We start from the raw sequence: 14,941 nt of genomic DNA on the forward strand, positions 1-14,941 counted from the left end.
GTGAGTCCCAGTCTCCTGATCTGTACAGTGGCAATAACAATTGTGGGTCGAGACCTCCAGTAGTTTTCGTATATGGCAAAGTGCCGGTCACAAGATGGGTGAGGGTGCAGGAAGAGGGTTTATTATTATTGCTGCATCTATTAACAGGTGTACATCTTCCCACCCCTTATTTCCCTTTGGCTCCCTAAGGCATCATGGTTACCATAGCAGCCAGAGGCTGATGAGACCTCCCGGGGCAGCAAGGTAAAGCTGAGCCAGTTCCCAGGTCCTCATGCATGCCCTTGGCAGGCCAGAGTGAGACGGTCTGAAGCTCAGCCTCCTTTCAGGCCCCCCACCCTGTCTAGGGTCACTTAGATCCCAAACCCTGCCTCTGCAGCCTCAGTTTGGGGGCCCTGAAACACCCCTTCAGAGACTCCCTCCTTCCCAACCTCTGTCTCTTGGCTCCCTGCCTGGTTGCCGTGGAAACAGGCTCCACTGCGGACAAAGGAGGGAGCTGGGTCCTGCTTCCTCCCGGTCCTACTGATGAGGATTTTTAGACCGTGGAGACTGCGCTGACCTGCCTTGCACCTGCCCTCACTTCCCGTGTTCTCACTCAAGTGGAGTTCGCCCTCCCTCGCCACTGACGAGACCATGTGTAAAAGTGTGACCACAGGTGAATGGAAGAAAATCTTCTACGAGAAGATGGAGGAGGCAAAGCCAGCTGACAGCTGGGACCTCATCATCGATCCCAACCTCAAGCACAATGTGCTAGCCCCAGGCTGGAAGCAGTACCTGGAGTTGCATGCCTCAGGCAGGTGAGTAGCCCAGGAAGTAGGGGCCCTACAGGCAGCTCCTGGGACACCTTCCAAGAAGACAGAAACATGGGGAACCCAGGTGCTAGGGGTCAGTCTTGCTGTTGGCCCAGTGCAGACTGGGAGGCAGAGAAAGAGTAGCTACTGGGAGTTGGGACACCTAAGTTTGATTCCAGCTCTTCTGCTGAGCACCTGGTAACTTTCCCTCTCTGAGTCATAGTCTCCCCTTCTGGAAAAAGAGGTGGAATATATTTATTCGTTCCAAATGCTGGTATTTTACATATTTTTATATTTTAATAACCTCTTAACACAATTGAAAGCCAAGAGAAGGGGGGGCTTGTGGGTCAAGAGACCTATGTTCTGGTCCTGGAACAGTTCAGTTTCCATCTATTTAATTCAGCTTAACCTAATATAAAATATTGAACACCTGAGGTGTGCTGGAAACTAGCTCTACTCTTTATGACCTTTGGGAAATTCAGTTTCCTTCTTGGACCTCACTTTCCCCACTTGTGGAAGGAGGGGTAGCATAGATCCTTGCCTCTTGGTTCATGGACCAGCATCAGTAGCATCACCTGGAACTTGTTAAAGATGCAGAAGCTTGGGCCCCACTCTAGACCTGCTGAATCGGAATCTGCATTTCAGCAAGGTCCCTAGGTGATTCATAGGCACAGTAATGTCTGAGATGACTTTCCAGCACTCTTGTCCATGGGTGGATTATGTAAAGACTTACCTAGGGGACGTAAGATTTGGAGGCTGAGTGGTGCAGCCTGGGGGTCAGAAGCAAGGCTTTCCTTCCTTCTCTAGTTCAATTTATGCAATTCAAGAAACATCTGCTGGGTACCTGTTAGGTGTTGGATACTGGCTCTGCCTCTAACTCACTGTGTATACAGCTTTTTACTCTCTTTGCCTCAGAGTAAAACAAAGCGTTAATTAGGTGATTTCTAAGGTCCCTCCAGTTTTGATATTTTCCATTCCAAGTTTTGTAGTCTAGTTTGGGAGAGGGGAAACAGTCCCCAAAGGGTGTGAGTAAACGAGAAGAGATGAGAATGGAAATGTGGAGCCCCTTAACCAGCTGATGGCAGGGATGCAAAGGACTGGACACTCGCTGTCAGGGCCCAGCAGCTTCTCAAAGACCTGGAAGGCTTGTGGGGCTGAGTGGGGAGGGCTTGTGCATCCTCCCGACCTGGCTGATGAGCTGAGAACCCCAGCTGGCCCCAGTTAGCTCACTCTGGGCGTGAACTGCCTCCACTTCCAGGCCTTCAGATACATTAACCCTGGCACCGGCCCAGAGGCTGAGAATTGATAATGGTGTCATTTTCTCTGGATTGGGGTCTAGCCAGTTCATAGTCAGTGTTGACAGGTAAGAGTGTGTGGATAGGGCTTCCCTGGTGGCGCAGTCATTGAGAATCTGCCTGCCGATGCAGGGGACACAGGTTCGTGCCCCGGTCTGGGAGGATGCCACATGCCACGGAGCGGCTGGGCCCCTGAGCCATGGCCGCTGAGCCTGCGCGTCCAGAGCCTGTGCTCCGCAACGGGAGAGGCCACAGCAGGGAGAGGCCCGCGTACCGCAAAAAAAAAAAAAAAAAGAGTGTGTGGATGGAGCTTGCGTTTTCTCTGTGGCGCGGGCCATCCCTGCTATCAGACTCAAAGGATATTTGAGCAGGAAGGACTCTTAGTGCAACGTGCACATTTTACAGATGAGGAAAGGTGCCCAGAGCCAAAGGCCCAAAGGCAAGGCCCGAGGGCGTTGAAATGGAGGGCACTGAGGCTTCTGCAGAGCACAGAGGGGGGCCCAGTGATGGCAGAGCGCTGCTGAATGCCAGCTGCCTCCTGAGGCGCCTACTCTGCTCCTAGCAGAGCACACAAGGGGGCGGGCTGGGAAGCCACCTGGGGAAAGCTCATGAAACCCAGGGGGCCGTAAACACAACACCTCTACCTCCAGGCTCTGCCTACTGCCCCTTACCTCCTTCCTGGATCTGTTTCCACCGCCTCCACTCCGTCCTCTCCTCCTGCCTCTCCTCGTCTCCGCAGGTTCCACTGCTCCTGGTGCTGGCATACCTGGCAGTCGCCCCACGTGGTCATCCTCTTCCACATGTACCTGGACCGCGCCCGGCGGGCGGGCTCGGTGCGCATGCGCGTCTTCAAGCAGCTGTGCTACGAGTGCGGCACGGCGCGGCTGGACGAGTCGAGCATGCTGGAGGAGAACATCGGGAGCCTGGTGGACAACCTCATCAGCAGCCTGCGCGAGCAGTGCTACGGGGAGCGCGGCGGCCAGTATCGCATCCACGTGGCCAGCCGCCAAGACAGCCGGCGGCACCGCGGAGAGTTCTGCGAGGCCTGCCAGGAGGGCATCGTGCACTGGAAGCCCAGCGAGAAGCTGCTGGAGGAGGAGGCGACAACCTACACCTTCTCCCGGGCTCCCAGCCCCACCAAGCCACAGGCCGAGGCGGATTCTGGCTGCAATTTCTGCTCCATCCCCTGGTGCTTGTTTTGGGTCACGGTCCTGCTGCTGATCATCTACCTGCAGTTCTCCTTCCACAGCTCCGTCTAAGATTCCCTTGTTGGGCCCAGGTGGATGCTAGGGGCCCAAGGCCTGAGAGGCCAGCCAACTGGTGGGAGGGGGTGAAGAGAGACCCGAGTTGGGAGTGGGGATAAGTTCTAGTGCCAGTGCCAGCACTGACTCAGTGGGGACCCAGGACAAATCACCCTGCTTTTCTATCTATAAAAGTAAGGGTTTGGGCTAGATCATTGGCTTTTCAAAGTGAGGCCCAGGACCCCAACGTTCTGCATATGTGCTTCGGGGCTTCTGGATTTGGAAGGGGTGAGTGAGTGCATTTCCCATCATGGTCAAACCACCCATCCCCAACTCCTACCTTCTCCTCTAGAGCAGCTCCATGTTAGATGGAGATTATTTAAGAGTTTTGTATGAAAAAGGTCCAACTGCATTTAAAAAGTTTGAAAATTACAGGGCTAGGTGTGATCTCAAGGGGCCTTTCCACAGCAATGAGCTCCTCCTTGCTTTCTCATTAACCCCAGCCCTACCCCTCATTATTGCCCGCATCCGGAGATGCAGCCTTACATTAGCCTCTGCCTGGTGTATGAGTCTCGTCCATAGCTCCGTCTCCATGCACAGAGCAGAGGTGCCTCTTGAAGGGAGAGAGGTGGAGGCACTAGGCTGCCCCTTTGTTCCTGGGTACACAGGGTCCCTTGCTTCTGTTTTCCACACTCCCAGTTTCTGGCTTCCCTCCACTCAGGGTGGATTCTGGGGCCTGTCTGGTGCCCAGATGGTGCTTGGGGTGGAGTCCCATAGAGCTAGGCTTCCCACCCACTGCACATGAACCATCAGAGAAGTTAGGAGAGGTTCAGAAGGTAGAATGTTAGAAGCAAAGCACAAAATCCCTAGGAAACAAATATAATGACTCTCCATTATAGTGAAGAGTGTTCAGAGTTCAGGGACCAAGTCGGACTGATTCTCAGTGGTTCTGATGGTCAGAATACAGGAAGAGGGGCCTGGCTTCTTGGGCTATTTGTTGAAACCCTCGTTGAGAGGCTTCCCCATATGGACTAGGCATGGGCCCGCTCACCAAAGATCAGCTGTCCACCTAGAACCACAGGGATGGGGGGCCATTAGTAAGAGAGGGAGCATGAAAGATGGGAAGTGTTTTGTCCTAGAGGAGTGCATAGATATGTGGGAGAATCCTAATCGCCTTCAAATGGGATGCCATATGGTGTAGAAAGGGAGGAGAGGAGACTTTCTGATGGTAGGGGTACAGAGTGTGATTTGGGGAGGGGAGGCAGAAAGCAGGAAGTGGGGCACCACCCTGTACTTTTGAGGGTCCTCGTCCACCTCACCTTTGTTAATAACTTGACTCCTTCTCCTTCCCCCACTGCCCCCCTTTCTAATGGGAAGTCACCACCCACCGTCTGTAGTGGTGGAGGGAGGAGGGCCACTTATATAAAGACAGGATACTTTAATAAAGATGGGATTTCTTCAATCAGGCTTAGTAGTCATTACTGTGTGCTTGGGATTCACCAGTGTCCCTGATCTGTAATGGGCTGTTGGACACCTCTCCCATCCTCTCTCTCCCCTTTCTGGGGTCCCTATATAAAGCTTGATCTAACTCCAGCTTCAAGGTCTGGGCCAACCGTGTACATAGTCAGGAGGGATTCAGGCGGCCCTTGGTCAGCCATCCAGGGGACTCAGCATAAGGTTAGTCTTACTCTTGCCCTTGCTCTGATTCTAGTAACTGCCTGGTGACTTCCTTTGCTTCACATACACAAGTATTCATTCCTTTATCCAGGAGGCATATCCTGAGTGCCTTCTCTCTGGCAAGGCCTGATTTGGGTGCTGGGATCCAGCGAGCACTAAGGGGTAGGCCGTGTCTCTCAGAGATCTCTGCTTACTGCAGATATTCTCAGCCTTGGACTTCAGAAATCCTGGGAAGCCTTTAAAGAAATGTCAGTGCCTAGCCACCACCTCAGACCAGCAGAATCAGAATTTCTGGGTGTGGGGTCTGAGCATCTGAAATTAGAATAAGACCCCCAGGTGATCCACCTGAGCTGCCTGGTGTAATGCCTCCTAACTGAGGAATAGGCTTCCTTCCGCACCCAGGCTTATAATAATGAGCCCAGAGATCTTCCTTGATGACCTGCCTTGGATGCTCTAGGACTTGGGCACAGCTTCCCCACTCGCTCCCTGGGGACTTGACCCTCCCTCAAACCTCCCTGCTCCTGCCTGACCACCTGCTGCATGGCTTTATCCTGCTCTGAGAATCTCCAATTTTGAGCTCTGCCACCCTTGCTAGATGCTTATCAAGCTTGGTTGTAATTACTTGTCTATAGCTATACTCCCTGCTAGAGTGTGATCACGGCTTGGAAGTGACTTACTCCAGTCCCCACTGCCAGGTATTGGTAGAGCAAGGGTCCAACCCTCGACTGGGTTTACTCCAGAACTCTTTCCTAAAGCATTAAGCTTCTTCCTGCTCTGTAGGAAGATGTCTACAATCTACAAACACCTCCTCTGTCTCCCTTATTGTCCCTTATACTTGCTAGGCTTATCCACAGCTTAGCCCTTGTCTTGGCAAAGACTTCTCTAGGGCAGTTCTTTCTTTGCACACGTGGCTACATGCCACATGATGACCTTGTTAGATGTACCCTAGGTTTTATAAATAAACTCCTCAGGGACATTCCAGGATCCCAAGCCTCTCCCACTGGTGCTTCTGTGCATTGGTTTTGATGTTCAAGTCAGGAGGAGACCTACAGGCACTTGAATTGGTGTTCCAGAGGCTGCAATCCTTAGTGTAGGGTCAGCAAGCAGTGCTGCCTTGATCACTTCCTTCAAACTCAGCAGGATGGAGGAACAGCCCAATGGGAGAACTCTTCTTGGGGCTCAGGAATCCTGCAAACCCAGAAGATCACCAACTAAGGATGACTTGCTGTGAGACAGATTAGAGATGTCTTGATTGAGTGCCCTTATTTTATGGAGAAGAAACTGAAGTACTAGAGAAAGTACGAAAGTTGAGCTGCACTGCACAGCGTGGAGTAAGGCAAGATCATGAAATCTGGGGTTAAGAAAGACTTGAGTCCTAGTTCTGCTACTTACTAGCTGTATGGTCTTAGGCAAATTAGTTAAGCTCCTTGAGCCCCAGTTTTCCTCCTCGTTGAAATGGGAATAATCGATCTGCCACGGAGGGCTATTGTAAGGAATAAATAACACACTATGTGTGACATTCCAGATACAAAGCCCATGTTCATTCTCTTCTTTCTGATGAGATTGAATGCTCATCTTCTTCTTTCTTCTCCTTTTCCTTTCAATTGGCAGCCTCCCCTTTGAGTCCTGGAGGGCTTTCTCTTTGTGATTTCAGTTCTGTTGGTAAATACTTTAGGAAAAAACATGGAAGGCAAGGGTTAACTTCCCAGTCCAAGAGTTAGAACTAGTTTATTTTAATATATGTAGCATCGTTTCTTTTCTTCTCCTCATATATCTTGCAAAGCAATGACTTCATTTTCCCAGCAGCATGGTAGCCACTCTTCATTCTTCAAAGATAGCTATTTAAAAAATCTCCCCAAACAGAAAACATCAGTGATTTCTGGGCTCCATTCCCATTGGCTGAAATACCCCAGAAGGAATTTAGTTCTTTTCCAAGTCCCATTCTGGTTCTCTGCAGGACTCCCAGCTAAGAAATTTCCTTTGGGATCATTTTCGGCATTGCGTGGGTACTGCCACATGCATCAGGGAAGTGAAATCTGCCTGCTATATGGCTCTTTTGTGACAGGGCCTTGTGAGGGCTGGTGGGTTGGTGGTTGTGGTATAGAAATCTCATTGGCCTGAGGGCTGGAAACCTGGGTTTCAGCCCTGGCTTAGCCAATATCCAGGCATGTAGGTTGCTGACCTTGGATGATCTGGTCTTTCCCCTCCCCTGGGTCTCAGTTTCTTCATTTGTAAAGCAAAGAGGTAAGGTGAACTGAAGGCTCCCTGCTAGCTCTGACGTTGCTCAAAAACTGCTGCTTAGACTTTTTTTTTTTTTCTCGTTAAACTTTTTAAATGGGTCTCAAATTCTGTGACAGATTTTTGGTCGAGTTGTTTCCATTAAAAAGTACTGATTTTAAAAAGTGATACCTTAAAACGGCCACACACAAAAGAAATGGTCCACAAAACATTCTCCTTTCTTTCTTTCTGAAGGTTTTACCATGCATTGTTATCATTAACCAGTCTTTTGCTGTTAAACTTAAATGGCCAATTGAGACAAACTGTCCTGAGACCATTCTTCTACCACTGATTAAGACTGGGGTGGCAGGTATTGGGGATAATATTCATTTAGCCTTCTGAGCTTTCTGGGCAGACTTGGTGACCTTGCCAGCTCCAGCTGCCTTTTGTCCACTGCTTTGATGACACCCACAGAAACCATCTGTCTCATGTCACGAACAGCAAAATGGCCCAGAGGAGGATAGTCAGAGAAGCTCTCAACACACATGGGTTTGCCAGGAACCATATCAACAATGACAGCATCACCAGATTTCAAGAGTTCCAGCTTTTTCCCAGAATGATGATCAATCTTCTCCTTCAGCTCAGCAAACTTGCAGGCAATGTGAGCTGTGTGACAATCCAGCACAGGTGCATATCCAGCAATGCTTTGGCCTGGATGGTTCAAGATAATCACCTGAGCTGTGAAGCCAGCTGCTTCCGTCAGCGGGTCATTTTTGCTGTCACCAGCCACATTGCCACAGTGAACATCTTTGACAGACACATTCTTGACATTGAAGCCCACATTGTCCCCAGGAAGGGCTTCACTCAAAGCTTCATGGTGCATTTCAACAGACTTCACTTCAGTTATCACATTGACTGGGGCAAAGGTGACCACCATGCCACGTTTGAGAATACCAGTCTCCACTCAACCCACAGGGACAGTGCCAATACCACCAATTTTGTAGATGTCCTGGAGGGGCAAACTCTAGGGCTTGTCAGCTGGGCGAGTTGGTGGCAGGATGCAATCCAGAGCTTCAAGCAGTGTGGTTCCACTGGCACTGCCATCTTTTCAGGTGACTTTCCATCCCTTGAACCACAGCATGTTAGCACTTGGCTCCAGCATGTTGTCACCATTCCAGCCAGAAATTGGCACAAATGCTACTGTGTCGGGGTTGTAGCCAATTTTCTTAATGGAGGCGCTGACTTCCTTAACAATTTCCTCGTATCTCTTCTGGCTGTAGGGTGGCTCAGTGGAATCCATTTTGTTAACTCCAACAATTAGTTGTTTCACACCCAGAGTGTAGACCAGAAGGGCATGCTCACAGGTCTGCCCATTCTAGGAAATACCGGCTTCAAATTCACCAGCACCAGCATCAACAATCAGCACAGCACAATCAGCCTGGGATGTGCCTGTAATCATGTTTTTGATGACGCCTCTGTGTCCTGGGGCATCAGTGATGGTCACATAGTACTTGCTGGTCTCAAATTTCCATAGGGAGATATCAATGGTGATACCACGCTCGCGTTCATCTTTCAGTTTGTCCAAGACCCAGGCATACTTGAAGGAGCCCTTTCCTATCTCGGCAGCCTCCTTCTCGAACTTTTCAATGGTTCTCTTGTCGATCCCACCACATTGGTAGATCAGATGGCCAGTAGTGGTAGACTTCCCCGAATCTACGTGTCCAATGACAACGATGTTGATGTGGGTCTTCTCCTTTCCCGTTTTTGCTTAGGTTTAGTGGTGGTTTTCATGACACCTGGGTCCTGGAGGCAAGCCCATTGCGATAAAGCTGCTAAGTCTTATTTTGTCCTCGGGCATTTGGGATAGTGCCCTGACCCTGACCCCTCTAATAGGCCATCTAGTTGTTACACCAAGATTTCAGTCTGCCTAGGTCAGCTTGGGGTTGGACCTTCTTATCTGAATGTCCATAGCATCTTCCTTTCCTTTCCTTTCTGGAGCAAATTGATTTATGCATCTTACTCTGACTCAACCTCTCTCCAAAGGTATTCACATTTTGAAAGGCAGTTACCTTGAGAGGTGTCACCTTATACAAGGACTTGGGTGGTAGTGTTGGAATATCAGTCTGTGTCTTATCCCTTCACTTCTAAGCCCAATAATTCTTCACTCCCATCTTAATAGGCTTAGAGTATTATTTTGAGGACATAATAAGATATTCCCTATTTTCAAGATTTATTCACTCAACAAATGTTTATTGAGTACATATTATGTGCCAGGCATTGTTCTAGGTGCTAGAGATATAGTGGAGAGCAAAGTGACTAAATCACTGACCTTATGGATAGTAGAAAAACTAGACAGCAAACAATATAAGTAAGCTGTGTGGTATACTAGATAGTGTTAAGTACTAAGGAGAAGAATAAAGTAGGCAAGGGGGACAGGAGGGGCAGGGGATGGAGTTACAATTTTAGATTAGGTAGCTAGGGAAGGTCTCACTAAGAAGGTGACATTTGAAAAAAGATGAAGGAACTGAGTAAGGCAAAGGGCATGTGCAAAAGCCTTGAGGTAGGAGCAGCCTGGAATGTTGAACCATGAGGAGGCCAATGCGGCTGGAATGAAGTTCAGGCTTAGTAGTCATTACTAAGTGAGGACAGGGGTCAGAGCATATAAGCCATAGGTCATCAGGACATTGGTTGTTGATTTAAATGAGACAAGAAGCCATTGGAGGGTTTGAGCAGTGGGGTGATGTAATCCAATTTAGTGTCACTGTGTTGAGAATGTCCACAGAGGGACAAGAATGAAAGAGGAAAGATTAGCTAGGAGGCTCCTGCAACAATCCAGCAAAGAGGGGATAGTGCCTGTTCCTGGGTGGAGACCTGTACCAGGATGGTAGCAACTGGGATTGAATCTGGCTGTATTTTAAAGTAGAGCTGAGGGGGTTTGTTGATGACTCAGATGTATGGTGTGCGAGAAAGATGAATCAAACATGCCCCAAGATTTTTGGTCAGGTCAACTGGAAGAGTGGAGTTACCATTTTCTGAGATGGGGTTGGCTGTGTAAGGAACAGACATGGGGGCCATAACAGGAGCTTGGTTGTGGACATGTGAAGTCTGAGATGCTTTTTGGGCATCCTGTTAGACACTGAACACAAGAAATGCTAAGGCAGTTGAATATTCATACCTGTGGTTCAGAGGAGAGGACCAAGCTGGAGATGCAAGTGAAGTCATTAGCATTTCAATGATGTTAAATGTTATGAGATTAGATGAGATTACTCAGGGACTGAGGGTAGAGAGTACAGACAGGAGGCCCAGGACTGAGCCCTGGGGCTATCCATGTATAGAGGTTGGAAAGAAGGAGAAACTGGAGGGGGACTGTGGAAACTGAGCACAGAGAGCATGACCCACTTGAGCATTCAGAACCATTAGGCAGCAGAGCTGGGGCTGGATCCCACGTCTTCAGGGTCAGGTTTCAGAACTCTTTCCACGCATTCATAGCACCTTCTGTCTCATGGCACCAACTTACTTCTTGAATTAGAATCCTGTCCATGTCCCCTGCGTCCCTTGTTGTTTCATCAGGTCTGAGCAGGATGTGGATTTGTATCTTGTTTGTTTTGTTTTGTATGTTTAAAGTATTTCGTAATGATGAAATACACTGAAATAAAAAGACTTAATGGGAGGCCTAGACCGCCAATATGGATTTGGGCCTCGGACAGGCAAACTCAGAGCAAAGGGAGCTGTTGTTGGAATTGTTTAAAGGAAGGATTCTGTTGTCTGGGATCCTGTTGGCAAGTCTGGGCCACATGGGAGGGTTTAGTGGGAGTGGATTAAATAAGCTGGATAGTCCCAGGAGATGGGCAAGATGGAATAATGTCACAGGATAAACAGCTGAATGGGAGGTGAGAGTCCTCACTTTTAAAATAGGTCAGCATCATCTAAGACCTTGGGCTTGGACTGCATCTACGCTGTACCCTTTGGATCCCCGGGGCTTGCTCTGTTTGGTGCTAGCCTGTTGGCATGTTACTTTGCAGAGACTTCCCCTGGGACTGGAAGATGTTGGAGGGTAAGATATGTTCCCACCCACACTAATCTGTTCATCATCCTGCACTGCACGCTCAGCCCTGGGCAACATCCAGGCTCAACACATCTTCCCCTGTCTTAACACTGTCTTGTCCTAACACCCCACTTCTCAGAGAGGTCTCCCTAGTAGCCTTTGCCTAAATATTAGCAGGGTCCTGGCTCTTTTTCCTGTGATCAGAAGCTCACTGCTGGGAAGTGAGCCTGTGTTTTTGCATACAAAAGACATTTTCCTTATCTTCTTGAAAAAAGGCCAACACATACCAGACACGGGAGGTGGTCACAAAGGCCCTGTTTGTCTCTTTCCCTCAAGTTCAGAGAATGCCCTGGCTTCCTTTCTGGAGAGAGCACCAGTGCCAGAAAGTCCAGGGATCTGAAAACAGTTACTGCCTTCAGGTTTTGGTCCCTTCCCTTTTCCCCCTCTACTCTCTACTAATTCACCCTCAAATGTGAACAGAGGTTTGAATCTCTTCAAAGTGGCTCTTCTAGGCCCAGCCCTAGGTTCTCAGAGCCCCTGGAAGCCGATTCTTATCCTCCCTCTCCTCGGGCCTGCCCTTGTTCAGGACCAGAGGGTGCCTCACTTGTTGTTGGGAAGCCATATTGAGTCTCCCTACCTTTAGGCTCTTCTCCCACAGTTTACTCTCTGCACTAAAGCCTGATTTACTTTTCAAGGTAAAGCTCACCACGTCTCTCCTTGGTCTAAAACCCTCAAATGTCTCCCCATTCCCAAAACCACGCTAAGCATTCCAGGTCAGTACTTCCTGATGCTGTTCTTTTTTCTCCCAATTTCTCTGGCTCTCCAGGGACACCAAGTCACTCAGTTGCCCCCAAACACCCTATCATAACCCCTGCTTTCTCACGTGCTATTGCCCATGCCTGGGATACTTTCCCCTTCTTCAGTTTACCACTGCAAAGTAAAAGAGCACTGTTCTTGCCAGGAAGACACTAACGCAGAAATATCTTAGCGACAGTGTTGCTGCGGAATCACAGAAAACTCCTGGATCTAGGGCTAGAGCAACAGGGTGTCTGCCTCTCCTCCGCCTCTCACAGAAACATGACCTGGGTCAAAAAACTCAAGCTTGGGAAATAAAGGCTCCCAGCATTCTTCAGGGGTCACACATGAGCAGGACAGCCTGGAAACGTGCATCTCAAACTGGGTGCACATTAGAATCACCTGGGGGAATTTTAACTACCACTCCCAAGCCCCCAGGGTTCAGCCTTACTCCAGACTGATTATATATGAGTCTCTGGAGGGTGTGAACCAGACATCAGTATTTCTTTAAGATGGTTAAAAAATTTTAAACCGGGAGTTTCCTGTGTGCTGCCTAGTTCAAGAACCACTGGTATAGAACCAGTGGAGCGAGAGCCTGGGCTCCAGAGTCCATCAGAACTGGTTTCAAATCCCAGTGCCCCTAATCTCCTAGCTGCAAGATCTTAGGTCACATTGTTTTAAATACAAACTTTTAATTTTAGAATACTTTTAGATTTTTAGAAGAGTTGTGAAGATGATAGAGTTCCCATATATGCTTCACCAGTTTCCCCTGTTATTAATATCCCATGTTAGTATGGTGCATTTGTCACAATTAATAAACCAGTATTGATATATTATTCTTAACTATTCAGATTTCCTTAGTTTTTACCTAATGTCCTTTTTCTGTCCCAGGATGTCATCTAAAGATGTCTTCTTAGGCTCTGTATTAGTTTCCATAAAGGGCTGCCATAACAAAGCACCTCAAACTGGGTGGCTTAAAACAGCAGAAATGTATTGTCTCACAGTTGACAGGGCTATGCTCTCTCTGCAACCTGTAGGGGATAATCCTTCCTTGTCTGTTCCTAGCTTCTGCTAGTTTGCTGAAACTAGCATTCCTTGGCATTCCTTGGCTTGCCTCTGTGGGATTTCAATCTCAGCCCCCATCGTCACAATGTGTTCTGCCCTCATGTGTCTGTTTCTCTGTGTCTCATCTTCTCTTAAGGACACCAGTCGTCACCTACTCCAGTATGACCTTGTTTTAACTAGTTACCTCTGCAAGGCCCCTATTTCCAAATAAGGTCCTGTTTGGAGGTACTGAGGGTTAGGACCTCAGCATATCTTTTGAGGGATACAGTTCAACCTATTACAGGTTCCTCTTGGCTGAGACAGTTTCTCAGACTTTCTTTGTTTTTGATGATCTCCAAAGTTCTGAGGAGTATTGGTCAAGTATTGTGTAAAATATCCCACAATTGGGAGTTTTCTGATATGTTTCTTGGGATTAGAGTGGGCTTATGAGATCTGGGGAGGTAGAACACAGAGGTACAGCAACATTTTCATCACAGCATATCCAGGTCACAAACTATCAGTGTGACTCATCTCTGTTGATATTAACCGTGCTCATGTGGCTGAGGCAACGTTTTGTCAGGTTTCTCCTCTATAAAGTGGCTCTCCCCTCACCCCATTTCCGTACTGTACTCTTTAGAAAGAGGTCACTATATGCAGCCCACACTTAAGGGATGGGGAGTTATGTTCCACCTCCTTTATGTCAAAGTATGTACATAAATTATTTTTCATTCTCCTCTATTTTTTTACTCAGTTATTTATTCATATAAGTATATATTTACGGGTATTTATTTTATACTTTGAGTTATAATCCAATGATATTTTGCTGCTCAAATTATACCAGCTTTTACCACTGGAGCTCTTCCTGTTGGTTCCTGTGTCACACACCCCCATCATTGTGTGACTTACTTAATTTCTGGTACCAGATACTTTTGTATCATCTTGTATATTTCCTGCCCTGGTCCTGAATCAGCCATGTCTTCAAGGAGCCCTTATTTCTTTTATTGGAGAATAGTATTAGAAACAAAAATCTGGACAGTACGTGTGCTCATTGCTACTGGGGTGTTGTTGTGTCTAGGTAGAGCCACATTTTTAACCTCACCGTGCTTCAGTTTACTCAGCTGTAAAATGGGGATAATAACAGTACTTTTGTCATAGGTTATTATGAGGACTAAATTAGAGAATTGTGTAAGAGCTTAGTGTGGTCTCAATCGTATGGTGAATATTCAAAAGTGTTTTAGTGATTATTTCCCATAGACCTTTTTATTTTGAGCTAATTTAGTTTCCAAAGTTCTTTCCTACATGCTAATTCATCTGATTCAACAACCCTCAGACAGGGGTAGGGCAAAGATTTTTCTGCCAGTTTATAGATGGAGAAATTAAGTGGATCAAGAAGTCAACATATGCTTGCATTAGAACCCAAGTCTCTTGATTTCATGTCCCATACTAGACCCAGATTGGCCACTGTCTCTGCTGCATGAGGGGTATAGATTTTCCTTCCATGATTGTCGCCTACCTTTACTTGAAGGACTTCTTAGTGTTGCTGATTCTTTGATTCCTGCCACCTGGGAATAAGGTTAACTCATGGCAGAAGGAAAGTACAAACTCCAATTCAGAACAGGCCACTCATAGACCTGGTGCCATATTTTCTGAACCAAACAATTGAACACATGATCCGAAAAAAAATGTTTTTTCTATTCTAGGTGTGGGTGACAATCAAGAAATACAATTTGGATATTGAAAGATTGGCATCCTGCGATATTTTGATAACTTATAGGAACAATAGAACAAGGTATTTAATCAGAACTGACCTGAAAAGCCTAAGAAGTGCTTTTGTATTGA

At 47.6% G+C, this 14,941-nt stretch overlaps 1 protein-coding gene and 1 pseudogene across 1 annotated transcript; one reads left to right on the forward strand and one right to left on the reverse strand.

Annotated features, from left to right (window-relative positions):
- Positions 1–522: 522 nt before the first annotated feature.
- RTP1 (receptor transporter protein 1) lies at positions 523–3,342 on the forward strand. Its single transcript, XM_060100118.1, is given in 2 exon segments — positions 523–794; positions 2,823–3,342. Coding segments are annotated over 2 exon segments (792 nt in total).
- Positions 3,343–7,519: 4,177 nt separating this feature from the next.
- LOC132490515 (elongation factor 1-alpha 1-like) lies at positions 7,520–10,284 on the reverse strand (annotated as a pseudogene).
- Positions 10,285–14,941: the final 4,657 nt, after the last annotated feature.

The sequence above is a fragment of the Mesoplodon densirostris genome, chromosome 5 (assembly GCF_025265405.1).
Source record: "Mesoplodon densirostris isolate mMesDen1 chromosome 5, mMesDen1 primary haplotype, whole genome shotgun sequence".
In the NCBI taxonomy this organism is placed as follows: Eukaryota; Metazoa; Chordata; class Mammalia; order Artiodactyla; family Ziphiidae; genus Mesoplodon; species Mesoplodon densirostris.